The sequence below is a fragment of the Pan troglodytes genome, chromosome 15 (assembly GCF_028858775.2).
Source record: "Pan troglodytes isolate AG18354 chromosome 15, NHGRI_mPanTro3-v2.0_pri, whole genome shotgun sequence".
Classification (NCBI taxonomy): domain Eukaryota; kingdom Metazoa; phylum Chordata; class Mammalia; order Primates; family Hominidae; genus Pan; species Pan troglodytes.
In genome coordinates this window covers 31796655-31815769 of record NC_072413.2, presented here as the reverse complement: position 1 = coordinate 31815769, position 19115 = coordinate 31796655, and the positions used below count along the sequence as shown (strand labels likewise).

At 38.9% G+C, this 19115-nt stretch overlaps 1 protein-coding gene across 14 annotated transcripts in view; it reads right to left on the bottom strand.

Moving 5' to 3' along the window:
• Positions 1–19115, bottom strand: part of NPAS3 (neuronal PAS domain protein 3) — an 868305-nt gene that overhangs the window by 226956 nt on the left and 622234 nt on the right. For all 14 annotated transcript variants that reach the window (XM_009427633.5, XM_054666461.2, XM_054666466.2 and 11 more), the window contains one exon: positions 16117–16206. In XM_009427633.5, the coding sequence (XP_009425908.4) occupies positions 16117–16206 (90 nt within the window). The remainder of the gene's footprint in view (positions 1–16116; positions 16207–19115) is intronic.

The window sequence follows — 19115 nt, the reverse complement described above, 5'->3', positions numbered from 1 at the left end:
TCTGAGAATTGTGGTGGAACTGAAAGGGATGAAAAATGTACACTCAAATATAATGAAACAATCAGCTCTACGAATTCATATGGTACTATAAACTGTGCAGTTTATGACGCCAAATGCAAAGGGAATCTGGTGCTACAACCATCCCACACATTATAACCTCAGCTGGAAACAGACATGGATGGCATTTGTTTCATTTAATAGGCCCACTTTTGCAAGCAGGCGTAGATCATGGCTTACTTTACACATTCCATTTAAATATCTGTAAAATCCAGTTTGCCACAGGTTTGTATTTGGCAACCTAAGGGTTGAGGTGGCTACAAGGGGGGTGGGGGGGGGTGCTACAAAGAATATATTTATTCTTTCTTAGCTTCTCTCTCTCTCTTCACCCTGTCTCATTCTTTCTTTCCTTCCATTTTCTCTTTCTCAGGAAACGAAAAGCAGTATTGATACACATTCTTAAGGTCTTAAATTTACATGTTCTATATTATCTACTTTGACGTGAACAAAATCATTACCAGACTAGATATGTCTAGTTACAATTATTAGACGGTTTTCTATCTTATAATCATTTACTGTTAAAAAGAACAATTAGAAATAGATTTTAAAAGCCCAAAGGCATTTAAAAATTTTTCACCATAAAATAAGCTCCAAACAACAAAGCAAACAAATCATTTCTCTTACCAAGAGCTCACTGAAGGACTGTATCATCCTTAGACATTGTACCTCCACATGAATATTCTTTTTACCAATTATGTTCTGATTGTACAAAGACACAAATGAGGCAGAAAAGGAATGTGGGAGCCTCAGCATTCAGAGAAATGTTAGGAACAATTGGAAAACCTACAAATTAGAGAGATCTGGCAAAATTACTCTTCATATGGGCTGCTTATAGGTGATTTAAGGGGCATGGAAAAGGAAATGAGGGTTTCAAAGTCTAAAATATTACAGAAAATACTTTCTCAATTTTTTTCCTTTCAACTCAAATTATCAGAGTTAAAAAATAGGAACAATGAATATGATCTATGAATCTTGGATTGTTGCAGTGTTACTGGACTTGATCATCAATTAATAGTCAAAAGCTAATGGGCAGGAGACCATACAGCAGTGGTTAACAAGCTATGTTAAATGGTAAAAGTTAATTGCATGATATGTTGGTCTACAATGGAATCCATTACTCTCCTTAGAATTTCCTAGGATTTTTGTCTTGGGGCAGGACCTCCTAACGTGTTTGGTAGAAAAGAGTCAGAATTATTCTTGCCTTGACCTGAGACTGGCCTTTCCTGCTTTGAGCTTTCCTCCTGCCTGGCATTACTGATACTTCAGCATCCTTGTCCCTTGCACCACTGTGTGCATGGACCAAGGTTGACCAATCCTAGCAAAAGTCACTATATACTCTCGTTCTGGTTTCGCCTTTACCAGGTGAGAGCCACCATGAGTTCAGACCTGGTCTCTCTCCTTTCCCCCTCCCACCTCCAAAGTCCATTCCCCCACTTCTCCTCAGCAGAAGAGGAAGAGATAACCCTACTTATTTCTCAGGTTCATGCCTTTCACACCATCAAGCTTATTCTTCTGAGACCTGGGTTCAATGAGGATCCCTCTCTTGAGTCTTTAAATATATCTTTCTATACACCCCAGCTTCTCCACTTAAAGTTGCCTCAGCTTAAAAATGAGATCCATCAACACTTTCTCTCCCTCAAACTACTTTTCACCCTCCCCTTGGTCCCTCCATCCACCTCACCTCCTTTCTTTGCCACCAAACTGCTTGGAAGAGAGGCCAACATTTGTTGAATACATTTGGACCTCTGGCCCCGCAAGCCACTGCATTTTGGCCCCAGCCTTCATGGGCGCTAGCCAATGACAGTCAAATCACGGAAATCTTTGAACTGATGGGTCTGATGGCTTTTTATCTTGCCTTATAATATTTTAGCTTTCGGACACTTGACCACATCCTTTCTGAAAGGCTTTTTCTTTGCCTTTCCTAATGACAACTTCTCAGGGTTCCTCCTGAGGAGGATACCAGCCAGGTCACTTTCTGATCATTTGTGCTGTATCGTATATGCTGCCTTCTCTTCCTCTGCCTGTCAGTAAACTGAGATTTTCTGAGGCTTCCCTTCTCAGCAGCTTACACTCCCTCTTTCTGAAACTGCAGGTTGTTCTTGGTAATCTCATCTAATTCCTTTGGGTCCAGGTATAATTTATATGCTAACCACCTCCCAACCTGGAACTTTGAACCTAACCTCTCTTGAGCTCTGAAGTCTGTCCATTCAACAGATGTCCCATGAGCTTCTCAAATGCCACATGTGTAAATCCAAACTAAGTTTTAAAAATGTACTTCCTTCTTGCTTTCCACCACATTTGATTGGCCACCATGGCATTGATCTTACCGGAAAAAGCCTCCTCGAGTCCATCCCCTTCTTTTATTTCCACTGGTGTGCCCTAATGTAATTACCTTTCACCTCTTTTCTGGACTATTTATCAGTCTTTTAATTGGAGGGTGCTTTCTATCCTCCATTTCTTTTTAGCCAAAATTAATTTTTTCCCTAAAGCACAAATCTAATATTGCACTTTTCCCTTTAAAATATTTTACAGCTCCCAAGGGTCTAAAGGAAAAATTCCAATTTCCTTAGCTCACTCTGACACCCTTTCCAAACTGGCCAAGTCCTTACTTTCCAGACTCATCTCTCCCATAAGAAATAGCTTTGCATACATGCCTCCCTTTGCCTGGAATGCTACCTTTCCCTTTTCTACAAGGAAAATGCCTTTCAAACCCTGACCAAAAGCGTTACTTTTTCTTCAGTAAATTCTTTGCAAACTTCTCCAGGCAGAGTTAGTCATCCACATTCTATCTTCATGATTTGTAGTGGATCTCTCTATTGTGACCATGACATTCAGTATTCACTAAAATACTTGAGACTTACTACTTGTAGGTCATCGTAGCTTGGTTGCCGTGTCTAAGGCATCTTGCAGAAACCAGTTCCTGAAGGGCAGGAACTATGCCTTAGTTATCAATAGCCTCAGTTTCCAGCACAGTTTTTGCACACGTAGGTCATTCAGCAAATACTAGCTGAATGCTGGCATGCATGGTTAAAAGCGTGGTTGAGTGTCATGGGAACCCTGGGTTTGGACCTGTTTTATTGATTACTTGGCCCTACTATTGAATCTTGGAATATTTCTAATAATGTTGAGTATCAGAATTTTCAGGTATATCTATATAACTTTACTGATGTTTTCACAAGTTCATTTACACCATTAGCATTGTGAGAATTAACTTTTTTTTTTTTTTTGAGAAGGAGTCTCACTCTGTCTCCAGGCTGGAGTGCAGTGGCGTGATCTCGGCTCACTGCAACCTCCGCTTCCCGGGGTTAAGCGATTCTCCTGCCTCAGACTCCCGAGTAGCTGGGACTACAGGCACCCGCCACCACACCTGGCTAATTTTTGTATTTTTAGTAGAGACAGGGTTTCACCATGTTGGCCAGGCTGGTCTCGATCTCTTGACCTCATGATCCGCCCGCCTCGGCCTCCCAAAGTGCAGGGATTACAGGCGTGTGCCACTGCGCCTGGCCAAGAATAACTATTTTATGGCTCTGAGCAGGATGCTTAATTGTACCATGTCTCAGTTTCTCTTAACACATAAAACGAATAATTTGACATGCCAGTTACGTAAACCGTCCAGAGGTAACTAGCGTTCCTGGTTAACAATGAGTGCTTTGGAGTCAAGTGGGCTGGGTTTAAACGCTAGTTCTGCCACTTTCTTGTTGTATGATCTTGGGCAAGCTATTTAACCTCTTTGCCTCAGTTTTCTTACCTAGAAAATGGAGACTGTCATTGTACCTAACAATCTTTAGGATTACAAACCTTAATGTATTTAAAGTACTTAGAACAGTGCCTGGCACAGAGTAATAGCTTAATAAATGTTAGTTAGGGCACTTGTTCTTCAAGTCACCTGCTTGGGCTTCTTCCAAGCATCCTTTCCTTTCTTTCTTGTTCTAAAGCCTTTTAAATTAAAAAAAAAAAGTAATTATTGTTAATTAGGAGGCTATAAATATGAAGAGATAAGGCTCACAGAATGATTGAAATACCTCACACAAAAGGCACCAGGAATGCACAAGTAAATCATTAGAATAATAATACCTCTGAATTGTTTAGAATTTTATATATTTTCTGTGTATTTTCCACTTTTTAGACCCTCAGCCACCCTATGAAAGGTTTGGGAAATATAATAAATATGAATTGACTACGTGTAAGTGTCTAGAGTCAATAAAATCAGTATTTATTCTATAAAATGAAATACCCTTGTGAAAAAGAAAGTCAGTCTGTCCTTTGCATTAGCCCACAATAAAAGGGTAGCGATGAGGTATCTGTGAGAGCTCAAGTTATTGACATCACTGACCTATAAACATATCCCCTTCAGCATGATATACAGCACTTCAGTACCCTTGTTTTTGTATAATTGCTATTACCAAAAGCCTTTCAATTTCGAGTGCTCAAACGAGAGCAATTCATATTTCAGATAATCTGCCAACAAGGAAAACTAATTTCAAAATATTTGATCATAAAAGTTGTCCTCAGCTTCTACAGAGATAATTTAGTCAAATAATATCAGATAATCTGAAAGCAGTCTTAGCAGGAAATTGCTAGGGACGCCATCTAAGCAGCCTCCTTTTGCACTTATATAAGTGTACTGAAAGTGTAGGAGACTTTGACAGCCTGCCATATGTGATTTCATTCCATAGCCTACCTACTTTACCATCAAAAGTTATATCCTTTGAAGCATTGCCAGAATTACTTTACCCCAGTAGATATGCTAGATGTGCCCTTTAAAAGCCATATCATTTCTTTTCTACTCTGACTAGTTCAGGGTAGCATCTGCTCAACTAAATTCCTTTGAAGGTTAAAAATAAAATAGCCTACTTCGCCAGGCTCCCCTCCCCCAGCCCTACCCCAGCGCTTACGAAAAAATGTCCAGCGTTGGATGAACTGCAGAGAGCACACATTTTAAAGAAGAAGGAGCCTGAGAAATTGCCCTTTCGTTTCACACTTAAGAAAAATGAAGATTCAAGCTGCTCCAAGGTCACTGGCCTGACTAGCAGCAGCGGCAAGACCAGAACCAGGTCTCCTGGATCCCAGTCCAGAGCCCTTTCTCCTGCTTTTCCAAAGACTCAGTGTCTAACAGACAAAAGGATCCAGCCAGAAACTGACAATAGGAAACACCACCAACGGAGTGTCTTAATTTTATAAACAGAATATGAATGCTTGGATTTCATCTCCAGGAAACATTTGCTTTTTAGAAATACTCGTACTTGGCACTCTCTCTCCTCAGTACTGCTGACAGTTGCAGTCAGTTATTACACTGTTGTGACTTGGAAGCTGATGCCCCCAAACAGCTCAAAATTAGTAACATCATGATTCAGGATTGTCTGTTTTCCGTTCAGCTTGCTAATCTATGCTTCTTTTATAATTATTTTAAAAGGCACTATCTGATTTCCTGAGCACCGCCCCAGGTGTTCTAAGTGATAATGAAAGGATAAACATATCATCCAGTGTCACAGAGCAGTTGTGACATTTTAGAAATATCTTCAGTTCAACTCTTCTAATTTCCATGTATGCTACAGCCAAGGTTGCAGGCCCGTGTTTTTACTAAAGAGCTGAATGAGTCCCAGTAATTGCATGATTTACTTGTCTGCTCAAGTGAAAAGGTTTTGAAATGTAGTGGAATGGCACGGTCCTTTCTTGGTCTTTGCAAACCCGGCAACGTCAATTTTAATTAATGAACCGGAAAAACTATGGGGTTTTTTATTATTATTTCAGGGAATTGGTTCCTAGTCTCACCTCTTATTTTCCTTGAATTTGCATCTTCTGTCCTCAGGGATGTGTAGACTTTTCTAATTCACACAGATATGTACACAGGACATCACAAGCATGCAAAACTGCTGCTGTACAGCACTCTGAAGTGACCCTGGACAACTAGACTGAACAGTCGGATCATGTTTTCCTCTTCCAGACGACCAAGTTGCAAGCAACATTCCCATTGCACTTGGCAACCAACGCTAAGGAGATCTGTGCTTACTAGGAGGGATCTTAAAAAGTTGTCTGCCAAAAGAATCTCATTTTCCATCCTCATTTCTGATTGTTCTTAAAATGGAATGCCTCTGAATACTTTAATTTTTGTGCCTCTCTCTCTTTCCTTCACTCCCTTTTGATTTTGTAGATTAGATAACAATCTCTGTATAGACATTTAAAGCCCAAAAAAGGAACTCACCACTTAAAGGAACACAAATACCCCATCTGTATTGTAATACAAATAATCTCTTACTTAGTCATCTGGCAGGTTTTTAGCCTTAGCATTTCTTAAAGCAAGGCAAGCCTGTACATTTTATGGTAAAGAGCCAGATCTTTACCATAGATAGAGCTAGCACTATCGTTCACATTTTCTGGAAATATTTCTGCGTCTCCCCTGTTTATAAGGACAAGAACGTTTAGTACAAACGTTTTTTAAGTTCCTAAGAAATACCAAGTTTAACAATTAGGGACTTTAGCCAGAAAGAAGTACTGAAGAAAGTACAGTAGGAACAAATAATGTGAAGGTCCAGGCTATAGAATAAAACTCAGAGGTTCAGGAAACCATCCCCTATCTGCATGTTCCTTAAAGCCTTAGCGCGTTCCTAGTGAAGAACCAATTTTTTTTTTGTTTCCATGGCAAAGCAGCGCTAAACAGGATTACCTGGGGTCCTAAAACAATGTTTCTATTTGCGAGAGAAGGCCAAGAGGGAAGGGGTTTCTTAATATAAAGCTTGCTTCTCCAAAACCTAGATGAAAATCTAAACAGCATCTGTAATTCTTTACCTGATACCCAGATGCATATTACTGACATACTTCCTAGGTTCACCAAAACCCACACATGGCCCACAGGTATCTGTGTTACCTCTGCCAAGGGCCTTGAACTGCCTTGAAAACATCCAATCTAGGCCATATTTTTTCCTTCCCAGGGAAAATTTCTTTCTGCATACATTCTCTTGCTCTCAAAAAGTTTGCATAGTTATTGAAAGTAATAGATTTAATCTGCCAGACATTAAAAATTAACAGCATCAGAGAAAGTTTTTGTCTTATTATTGAATGTGGTAAATTTGCAGCTGTAGGAGCCTGAAAGGAGGAAGAGACGCCCAAAGGAAAACCTGGTGTGCTGCTTTAGTGAGCCATTTTGGAAATTATTTATATCTGTAGATAAAAATGCAGTAGGCACGAAAACCATATCAGAAAGAAACAAATTGTATGCATTTATAAACATATATAGGCATGTGAATAAACACATATTCACACAAAAATGCATCAAAAGATACTTTAAATAATTCAACTGCTATCAGTCTCTTTAACAATGATGATTTTAAGAAAAAGAGATTATATCTTTGGACTGTCATTCCAAAGAAGGGAGTGAGGATGAAAGATAAAAAGCCATAGGGCATTTGTTGTCTAAAACTGACATCAATTTTCAGGTTACCAGCCTAGTTCTAGAACTTATGCAAAAATCTAAAGTCAATTTCCTTATTACAGTCCTACTGAAATTATCACTGAAATTGTTGCCATGTTACTTCTGTCATGAAAACCATATCTTCTTATGTAAGAGCTAAAACCCAATATAGATTGAATGTGTGTGTGTAGAAATGAAATTTGGATTTCACATGAATTTAATGATTTTATGACCTCCTTCCCAGAAGGTCAAGTTATTTCTTATTCTTCATATGAGCAGTTTGCATTCACTCATCATTCTTATAGGGTCCAAGCTAACTGAGAAAGGATAGCTGGCTTAAGTGTAGAGGTATTATTTTGCATATATTGCCCATATAAGCACCACATTATGGACAGAAATTATCTTTACTTTCTAACTTTGCATAATAAAATAAGCCATTAAATTAATACCATATAGAAAATACTGCTTGTCAGGCAAAGAAATGTACATTGCTTTCCAGAAAACCAGGGACATTATATTGCCAACGCCTGCATGAATAATACATGGGTTAATTCAGAAAAACACCGTTTCATTATTTAAAAATGAATAAATTACAGACTTAGAATGATGACTAAATTTTCTTAATCTTACTTTTGCTCAGTGCTCTACTTCAAAATGAATCTGAAAATACTGTTTAATCCACACAAATAAAATGAACTAGCTCCTTACAAAGTATTTTTTTTTCTGACTTTAGATCCCCTCAACTATAAAATGAAGAATACTCCATCTTCCTTTTTTTGTCTTGCTCACTTTAAGTCCAGAAATTAAGAAGCAATGTAGGTTTTCGATTCATACATTTGAAAATGGTAAGCTTATCTTGAATTATCCTGAGATTCTATGATTCAGTCTAACAAGAACAGCTCGCTGTGCACAAACTTCCTGTGTTTTAGCCTCACTGTCTGGAAAAATATGTTCAAAGGAATAAATAAGAATAACATGATTCTCACGTACGATGACGCACATTTCTTTCATTTTCTTTCACAGATAGTGGTCTACTCTGAAGACCTGTTAAAAATCAGTCCCATTTGGGCACTGATGAAAGCATGAGGAGAGAAAGAAATGCACCTGTAATAAGAAATTAATTTGGAGTTAAAATAAGTAAAACATCCCCACGCAGTGCATTCAGGCTAAGCATAAAGTGACAGCCAGCAGATTATTCTACCGATTTCTAATGCTGGAAATTCGGATGGCATTTACTAGCATAACCTTTCAACTCTGAGCACATCAATAGAGGCCGACAGTGGCTTGAAATATGATTCCTTGCAGATAGCATATCCTCATTCATCTGACTGTGCTGCTCTGTGCTCCATTGCACAAACAGCGTCTCACCCACTTCTGAGAGGACACTAATAAAAAAGGCATCAATTTTCAGCTCTAGTACTACTGTGATCTCTTTATATGTTCGACATCCAACATTAAATTAAAATGCTGTTATAAATCCTACTTTCTGAATCTGGAATGAGTGTTGGGTTTTTGTCGCATGAGACTGCAGCAAATCTTGTCAAAAGCAAGGAAGCACGTCTTGTTCACTCAGAATTAATGTTGTGGATGAAAGAAGGAGGTAAAAGGGGTTGAATATGGTGAACTGAGGGTGTCAGAGGCAGTGGGGACTGGAGCTTCAGGGTGCCAAACCAGGCAGGGTATTTGCTGCTTTCAAGAAGTGGCTAATCAAGAATTGTAATTATCAACGACAAGCTGTGTGGCAGGAAGATTACTGATCAACAGACATACACATCCACACATCCATACGTATCAACAGAAAAATTCTAGGCATAAAAAAATTGTCGATTATTACCCTGTGGAAGAAAAATACTTTCCAAACACCAACGGTCCTGAAGAAGCCCTGTGGATTCTATCAAATCTCTGCAAAGAGGCTGCCATTGGGATTCAAAGCCAAATAGCACAGGTGACATGTTTTCTGGGCCTTATGTCATTGTTACATAATTTTAAGGTTATAAGAGAAATACCTTAAATCACTGGATTGCAAGAGAATAATATTATTAGATACTGACATGTATGACTTAAGACAGTTTCAGAAGGGTTCTATGTAAAGATGACAGGGGAGGGAGGAAAATAAAACACCCTGCAACTACAGAGAAGAAAGAAACTGGTAAGGTTTTTCCATTCTGCTCAAGGTGGCGATGCATTATAGGAGAACATTAGGGATTTTTTCTACTCTTTCTGATGAAAAGATCCCTGCCAATATAGATGATCACCTAAGAACTATGAACTAAAAGGTATTATGAGCTTCAACAAAGATACAGAGCACAGAGCTGTATTCTTCTGCCTGGCTCGTTCATAATTATGGATGAAATAAAGAAGCGTGTTTGCCTATTTGGAAGGGTGGGGTGGAAGGAAAAGGGGGAAGAACGAGCAGTTCAATATCTGGATCGAACAGAGGAACTTTTTCCCCCAAGGATCCTGCCGGGAGGAACCTTGACATGCACAAAGTCAGAACGTAGACAAAGTTGCCCTGGTGAGAACGATAAGGTCACCCGTGGGATTGCTGAGATTATCTCTGTCAAGCACTCGGACAGCATGCAGTCAAATGATGCATCATGCAGTCATTTTCGGGGGGGAAAAATCAATTTCTTCACCAGGTCGCTATTTGCTTTTCAAAGTGCCCTTGAAGGCCTTCACCACCAAGCATTTATCAATTTAAATGTTGTAAATTGATAATGTGCCACTGTGCCTTGTACTGTTTCTGAATTATTTTGATACTTATATTTTCTCAATAGTCTCCAAACCCTCAGAGCTTCCACATTCAAAAGGGCATTTTTCTTTGTTACACCCAGAAGTGACGAACTTTTCATGATTAGTGTACAAGAGAAAAATGTAGACTTGCTAGTTGGGGTGGCAGGGGGGTGGTCACAAGCTGCAGAAAATTATATATTTTTCTGCTTTTTTTAAAAATTAAGGTATGTCTACTTGAAATATTTTGAAAAGGGGGGCCATAAAGCAGTATTTGCATTCACTTATTAAAAGAACTCCAGTTATCCTAGCATTGAATACATTTAGAACACCAACTGCAAAAATGCTAACACTTGGCTCCATCATTGTAATCCCTCTGCTGTGTTGAAATAATACCTTTTTTGTCTTTATATTCCAGCTCTCTAGGATGTGATGATGCCAAACAAGAATAATAACTTACAAGGAAAGCTAATGTCTTCTTTTTTTTTCCAACCCCACTACAGAAATATATATATCTTCTACAAGCAGGGAAGTAAGAGTATTAGCCACATACTAACCTCAACTTGATTTGCATTGAAAAACACAGAATGGAAGAGTGAGGCTTGCACTTTGGAAAAGCAAAAGAAAGACATGGCAGTTGCAAAGCATCTTTAACCTCCAGTGATTTATTGGCCCTCGGCCAAGTTATCAGGGGAATCTAATTCTTCTTTATTATTCAAATAAACCACATTTGGCACCATGGTTCCCTTTCAGAATAGCTTCACAAATAGACTGAGCTCTGTCATTTATTTGACCTTGTACTTGTGTGCTGTAGCTGTAATTTTATTTGCCATTTTATATAACAAATGCAGAGAAATCTAAAATATGGAGATGAACAACAGGATAAGGAAAGGAGTTTATGGCAAATATATCTGCATGGCTTAAAAAAAATACCAAATTTAAAACAACCACTTACCCCCTTTCACCTTCACCTCTATTAACTCTTATTATAATCTGCAGCCACCCTGCCCTTTTCAGCAAGCTGCCTTGAATCAAGCCAATTTGTAACCTTGTCTGCAGCTACCTTCTGGCTGGTTTACAATAGCCAGGAAATACCTTATATAAGAGTGAGGACTTGGTGAGAAAAAGGGAAGTGACTCATTATGTGCAGGAAGCGACTGAAGGCAGTGGGGGGTGATTAGAACACATTTCAAGAGAGGCTTTAGCTGGCACGTAGGGTATTTTCTAATGATATCACCCCATACAAATGTGTAAATTTCCTGGCTTGCTCTAGATCTCATTTTGTTGTAAACAGGACCCTATATTAACTTGAATGCATTTTGCTGGGACAGGTGTGCATCAGAATTATCCTGTCTCACCCCACTTTCCAGAAAAAATGTTTTCACAGGATGTGAGTCCAATTGTATTCTCTGGTTAACTCAGTCTCTCATGTCCTCTGCCTCTGGCAACGATAATGTGAATTTCTCATGAGGTCTTAGAAGAAAATGCAGGATGTGAGTATGGGTGAAGGAAAGCCAGTTTGAAACCTTGTAAACCACCAAACTAGCCAATGCTATTGTGAGGCCTGGATGCGGGAACAGAACATCGCTCTCCGATGGTCTTCCGCACAGCTATGGCTGGCGGGGAATGGGCTTCTGCCTGCTTATGAGATTTGTAATTTGGGTCTTTGTGTTTGCTGTGTAGATCACGACAGCCTTGCTGTGAATATGGACTGCAGTGGAAGCAAATCAGTGTCATAATCTACAGGTTAGCTCGTCCAAAATCCTACGTGAGATTTTCAGATTTCAGTCCCAGAAAAACTTTGCCTTCCTTAAGAAACAATGGTTTTTCATTTTTGATGGTTTACTGGATTTCCCTTTTTGCTTTGGTTACCATGAAGCTCATGGTTACATCTGAAACTTTAATAAAGACCATTTATAATAAATGGTCTTTTTATGAGCCTCTTTGTTGTGTTTTCCTACTATGTGGTAACAGTTTACCTACTTTTGCTTATCTCCTTTTCCTTATTCCCTAGTTCTATTTTGACATTATTTTTATCATATGTGTTTATGTAAGCTATTTCAAATCCTTTGTGGAAAGAGGAGAGTATAAGCCAACAAATAAATATTTCTCTAAGCTTTAAATCCTGTATCAACTAGAAATATTTTTTATTTATCATGTAAAGTCTCTTTTGGATTCTTTGGCGATTAAGCCCCTTACATTTTGGAAGAGATTTCATAAACGCTGGCTATATATCATTGCTACATTTTCAGTGTTAGGGAACCCATTCTGTTTTCTTAATTCATTTCCACTTCTGCCTGTTCCATTATAGCTAGAAAGCAGAGCTGTCATGAACAGCTCTGAATGCCATCACCAGGTGTAAGAAGTTATTCAGTCTCTATGCAAGCCAAACTCAGCATCAGTATGTGGGAATCTTCCTTTAAGATAAGGCCTTTTGGTGAGTAACTGGGCATCATTTTTACACAGGAAAGCAAGTCAACAGTGCATACTTCTATAACCTGAAACCACTTCTTGGATGTTGTTAGGTTAAACATATACATCTCTCCTCTCTCCCCTCTCTCTCTCTCTCTCTCTCTCTCTCTCTCTGTGTGTGTGTGTGTGTGTGTGTGTGTATCTATGTGTATCTGGCAAAGTCAAGAGGACTGTTGAGGAGCTTCAGAAATCATCATCATTCACTCATTCCCATAATTACAACAAGATGAGAATACTTTAAAGAGAATACCTGGCATGCACATGCCCTGGACACCAGGAGCTGTCCCACCCAAGGGAGTGTCAAAGAGAAAATCCGCTCTGGCTGTCTCTATCCCCATGCTACACAACAGAGCTCAGTAGAAGTTTCCCTATCTTGTTTTCTTGTGAGCCAAAAAAGAATCCTAATTCTATCCTGAGCATAAGCTGTTTTAAAGCCACCACATTTATGTACACATTGAAAGAAAATAAAACTGAGGAAGGGATATCTTGAGAGTTAGCAATACAGACATAGCTATGCTCTGTAACAAACTGACATGCTCACAGTCCTCCTGAACAATTTCACTGGACAAGTCTTTGATGACAGAGTTGCACATTGTCTTTATTTAACAAAACTATTTGGAAAGGAAAGGAGGGTCCATAACTTTACAGATTCCTTATCACTGTCTAGAATTTGATAGAATAACCACTTAGCCAAAGTTGTAGAATACAAGCAGAGCATTTGGTTTGCATTTGATTAAGGGTGTGTGTGTGTCTGTGTGTGCTCATAAAAGAACAAATGCTTAATTTACTTAGAGTATATTTACTTTGTATATCACCCCACAACCCCTAAAACTGAAAAAGGGCATTGATGAAACTTGGAAAGAGTTGTATCTTGGGGACCTCAATTTCTCTATTAGGACTCAAACTGGGTTGAAAATTCTTTTCCAGAGTTTTAGCATAGATTTTTTGTTTTTCCCTCACGCTTTGGGCTTTTAAAAATATATCATGTCCTCATCAGATTCTTTTCATATTAATGCAGAACTATACTTAAGCTTTAGTTTTGAACTCTAAATACATAAACTGGTATATGCAAAAATCACTTTTAAATACATAAATTAGTATATGCAAAAATCACTTTCTACTGATTGACCCCTCATCAATTCAGTTGTATAGTGCTGCCAAATGAAGGCCCATGTCTCCTATCTCATAGCCTCTACCTGCATATTTGACAGTTTCTGCCAACACTGAACACATCCACCACAGGAGAAGAAGGCAATGGCACATTTTGGCCAGGGTCTGCCCCTGGATAAGTCAAGATGCCGACTACTGGTACGTGCTTTAAAACCCATTATACATAAAAGCAAGGACTGACTGCACAGAAATTGCCAGATACTGTACCATGTCTACATAGTTGCTTTATTTCACAGAAACGTCAATTATTTGTCTCAGATTTTACTTAATGATACAGTAGAAAAGCAGCTAAATAAAATACTTTTAAGGAGAAACCAGCATAGGGTTAAAGCCAAATTTTTCTTGAACAGATGATATTTCAGATGGCCGCACTATTCCAGATGCATCAATTTCCTTGAAAATCCAATCCATATATGTGCATATGCTGTGCTGGCAGGAGGACGGACTGAAATGGCCAAAACCCAAGAGCTAATATTCTTTTGGCCAGAATAATGCAATTATTATTTTCCTAGCTATCAGTCTAAGCATACAGAGCCATCTGTTATGCAAAGCAAACATACACATCTCAATTACAGAAAATGCAGTTGCCTTGACAGAATTTGGATTACACCACTAACCAGGGCTGTAAAATGTGTTTTGAGCTAGTATATAATGGATGCTTTTCAGGAGTTCCCTAATTAGCATTTACCTGCTTAAACTAATTATTCATCCTTCTTCTTTACTGGCTTATTAAACTTTGCTGGATACCCTGCATGAAACATGAATATGTGCATTGCAGAACAACAAACAGTGGTGTTTCCAGTTCTGTATGGTAATAACAACATTGCGACATGGTGGCTCACCAGTTTCAAAATTGAAGATTCTCAATACTAGGTCCCAGACAGATTAAGACAAGGCTTAAAGTCTGTTAAAGGCTATTACAAAACCAGATCTTTCAATAAGATACAAGAATACTAATACCGAGTTAACAAAAGCTCGGTTTCTATCATTTGCTTTGCTAAAGTCCACATAAAATAGAATTACTCCACACACTATAGCTGAGAGCTTGCATGTTCTTCAAAAAGCATTAACAGACCAGACCCTTGTTTGGATTCTCAACAGTAAATAATCAAATTTGGCAGTGTTTCTCCTCCTTCCCCAAGCCTCCTTACATGCCAAATATCTCTCTCTATTATTTTCCAATGTCTTTCTTGATTTAGCTATTACCCAGCAAATTCACTAACAGCCAAAAGGGCCCAGCCTTGCTGGATGTCTCCTTAGAGCTGTGCCAACTTTCAGAAGCAACGAGTCTGGGGTGGGTCCCGTTTTAAAGGAGAGAGACAAATCTTATCTCTATCTCTAGCTTCAAGGGGCAACTGAACAAGCGGTAGATTATCCAACTTGGCAGATCATCACACACACACAAAATCCCTCCCACTGAGGCAGTGTTTTCCTCATGCCAAACTACCAGATGAAAGGGGTCAAACTCAGCCAATCACCTGTATGGGCGCAAATACCCAGATGTTCAGCATTTTTATGGAGAAAACATCTGGATAATTAGCTGAAGTGCAAACCTTGCTTCAGGATATTTTGGCATTCACCAGATGCAGCCCGTGTCTTGGAATTCACTGGAACTTAAATTTTTGTGTTCCAGAGGAATATCGAGAAGTAACATCCAGGATTTTTGTCCCTGGCCCATCAGCCTCCATTTTCTTTTCTTTTACCCTCCGAAAAACACATGTGAGTAATTAAATGGCAAATAATGAAGAGCTGTCTTATTTTATGAAATCATCTTTCAGCATTAGGAAGCATTTGCAAAGGCAGCAAAATATATCCTTGCTGGAACGCTCCCTGCAACACATTTTAATGGTCTCTTTCAGCATTTCTTGACTCCAAATGACTCCTGCCATTGTGTCAGCTCCCAGGATAATGCAGGGTACTCCATAAACATCCAGTAATAGGACACGAGGGAAGCACTATTAGTGTGTCCCTCTCCTACTGGGCACAGAGGTTTCAAAGTTCAAAACAACCAAGGGAAGAAACTTCATTTGTTCTCAATAAATTAATAATGATCCTTGGGGGGTGGGGAGCGGAACTAAAGTTTTTGAGCACAAGTTTATTCTGAATGTTCAACACTGACACACAGGTTTCTCACTGACTTTGAGAGAACAGTCAGGTAAAGCCATTAAATAATAAATTTGATAATTCATGCTAAACAGAATATTCCTTGAAGAAGGAAAAACATGAGGCTGAAGAAGGCTTCATAATCGCTGCCAAGAATCTAAAATTGTTTTACTTACTTGTGAGAGGCCTAGGTAGATGGAGACTGTTTCGGAAATGTACAAAAATTTTCCTTCTTGATTTAGTGCAAATACAAAGCCATCCAGGGACTGCAGGAAAAAGAATAAATATATAAATAGATTAATAAATACAAAGGATGCAGATTTAATTAGTAAGGCAACTGAGAAAAAGCAATACATTGAATTTTTTTTTTTTTTTTTTTGAGACAGAGTCTTGCTCTGTCTCCCAGGCTAGAGTGCAGTGGCACGATCTCGGCTCACTGCAACCTCTACCTCCTGGGTTCTCCTGCCTTAGCCTCCTGAGTAGCTGGGACTACAGGCATGTGCCACCATGCCCAGCTAATTTTTGTATTTTTAGTAGAGACAGGGTTTCAGCATGTTGGCCAGGCTGGTCTCGAACTCCTGACCTCAGGTGATCCACCTGCCTCAGCCTCCCAAAGTGCTGGGATTACAGGCGTAAGCCACCGCGCCCGGCCACGCTGAATTTAAGACTCTTTTCTCCATGTGTAACGAAAGTCCTAAGATCTTTTAATATTGCATTATACATGAACAAATTAAATGTCTGAATTAAGACTGAAAGCTTTCTTTTACTTTAGGGACTTATGTCTCTGTCATTTTGATCAAGATACATTACATTCATGTACAAAATAAGGTCATGCTGATTTTATGAGCTGTTGCCTTTATTTTTTTTGGATTCAGTGGTTACTGAGATTAAATCAGCAAGATTCTCCATTAAATAGTTGAACAGGAATAAAGATCGTAATGAAATGAAAGAAAAAAAGGCTTCCTATATCAAGAGCAAGTAAAATCACTACTTGCACTACTATGAACATCAACAATTTGCTAATTAATAAGGAATTATGCCTTCTTTACTCCCAGTGCCCATTGTGTTAGAACAACAGGAAATGTCAATACATTAAGGGATAATGTTTATGGGCTGCAATCTTACAAACTGTAATCCTGTTTTGCAAAACTCTCTGTTAAAGTTTTATAGTGACAGTTTTAGTTTCTATCACAGCTCCTGAAATGGAACAAAAGAAGAAAGAAAGAAAGAATAAAGAAAGAAAAAGGATGCTACACATCATCTGTAACTCCTAAAACCTCAGTCCACTTTCCAAATGGAGGGTTGCATTTTCAGTTTGATGAATGGTGTAAATCATCATGAACTCCAACTGCAATACAGCATTCAAACTGAGAATAAATTTGTTTCACATTCTTGCAATCCAGTGCATCCTACACCCTCTGTCATCCGCATGTCTTTTGTTTTGCTTTATATTTATTTTTAACAAGGTAAGTTGCACAAATGCTGCTTGTACAGGAAAAAAAGTTTTTAAATGTGAGTGGTGTTAAAAAAAAAAAAAAGGCTGTGAATTTGCAAATACAGGAAACCCACGCTGGGAACAAGGTGTATGAAAACACTAAATTAATGACAAAATTTGTAAAATATAGAAAGGTGGAAGAAGTGTGTAAATTTAGTTAGAAATATGTGCCTTCTCAAATCCTGGCAATAATTTCAGTCTCCTAAAATACTGAATTTTGGGGGAATATATATTATATATATTCTTATATATATTATATATATTCTTATATATATGTGTGTATATATATGTATGCATACAGATACACACACATATATTATATGTATGTATGTATATATAAAATTTCGATTTTCTGCCAGATACAGTGGCTCATGCCTGTAATCCTAGCACTTTGGGAAGCCAAGGTTGGCAGATCACTTGAGACCAGGAGTTCACGACCGGCATGGCCAACATGGTGGAAACCCCATCTCTACTAAAAATACAAAAATTAGCTGGGTGTGGTGGCACACCTGTAATCCCAGATACTTGGGAGGATGAGGCACAAGAATCACTTGAGCCCGGGAGGAGGAGGTTGCAGTAAGCCAAGATCACGCCACTGTACTCCAGCCTGGACAACACAGCAAGACTCTGTCTCAAAAAAAAAAAGTGGATTTTCCTGTTTCCTGACCTGTTTTCACTGCCCCACTGGTCAGCAACTGTGGATGACACCCAATCCCCTCCTCTGATTTCTTGGGTTCTGAAAACAATTCAAAAGTCACATTATATTGTTCCACTAAAGGGCAAATTACATGATAGATGAGCTTTTAGCTACAATAATACAGTAATGCCAACTTACATTTATTAAGCATTCTGTGCTAAGCAGTTTGCACATATTGTCTCTTTTAATTTTCACAAGTACTATATGAAGTTATAGTATTATTATCTACATTTTTTTTTTTTTTTAGACGGAGTCTTGCTCTGTCTCCCAGGCTGGAGTGCGTTAGCGAGACCTCGGCTCACTGCAAGCTCCGCCTCCCGGGTTCACACCATTCTCCTGCCTCAGCCTCCCGAGTAGCTGGGACTACAGGCACCCGCCACCACGCCCGGCTAATTTTTTGTATTTTTAGTAGAGACGGGGTTTCACCGTGTTAGCCAGGATGGCCTCCATCTCCTGACCTCGTGATCTGCCCGCCTCGGCCTCCCAAAGTGCTGGGATTACAGGCGTGAGCCACTGCGCCCAGCTGTTATTATCTACATTTTATATACAAGGAAATTGAGGATTAGTGAAGTTAGGCAACAAGCCTATTCCTAGTTTGGAGTTTAGATTTGAACTTTGGCAGCGGGACTTAATAACTAACTATACTGCCTTACAATAAAAATAAAGATTCTCTAATTGACATGTGTAAATTAATGAAAAGGCGAATATTCACAGCATTTCTGAAACTAAAATATTTACCCTAAGAGGCAGCCTGTACATCTTAAACAACGCCCCTTGTTTTTGAACAATTTGTGTTCAAACAATAGAATCCTTTCATTGTGGGTAGAAGACAGAGGGGAAGTAGGATGGCAAGAGATTACTTAAGTTACTTCCACGGGAGGTTACCTGGCCACCTTTGCTGCGAAATATTTCTCCGGAACCAGCTTTTGGGAATAAAATACTGTCTAAGGGAACTGGGCTCCTTACCTTTGACAAAACTGCCA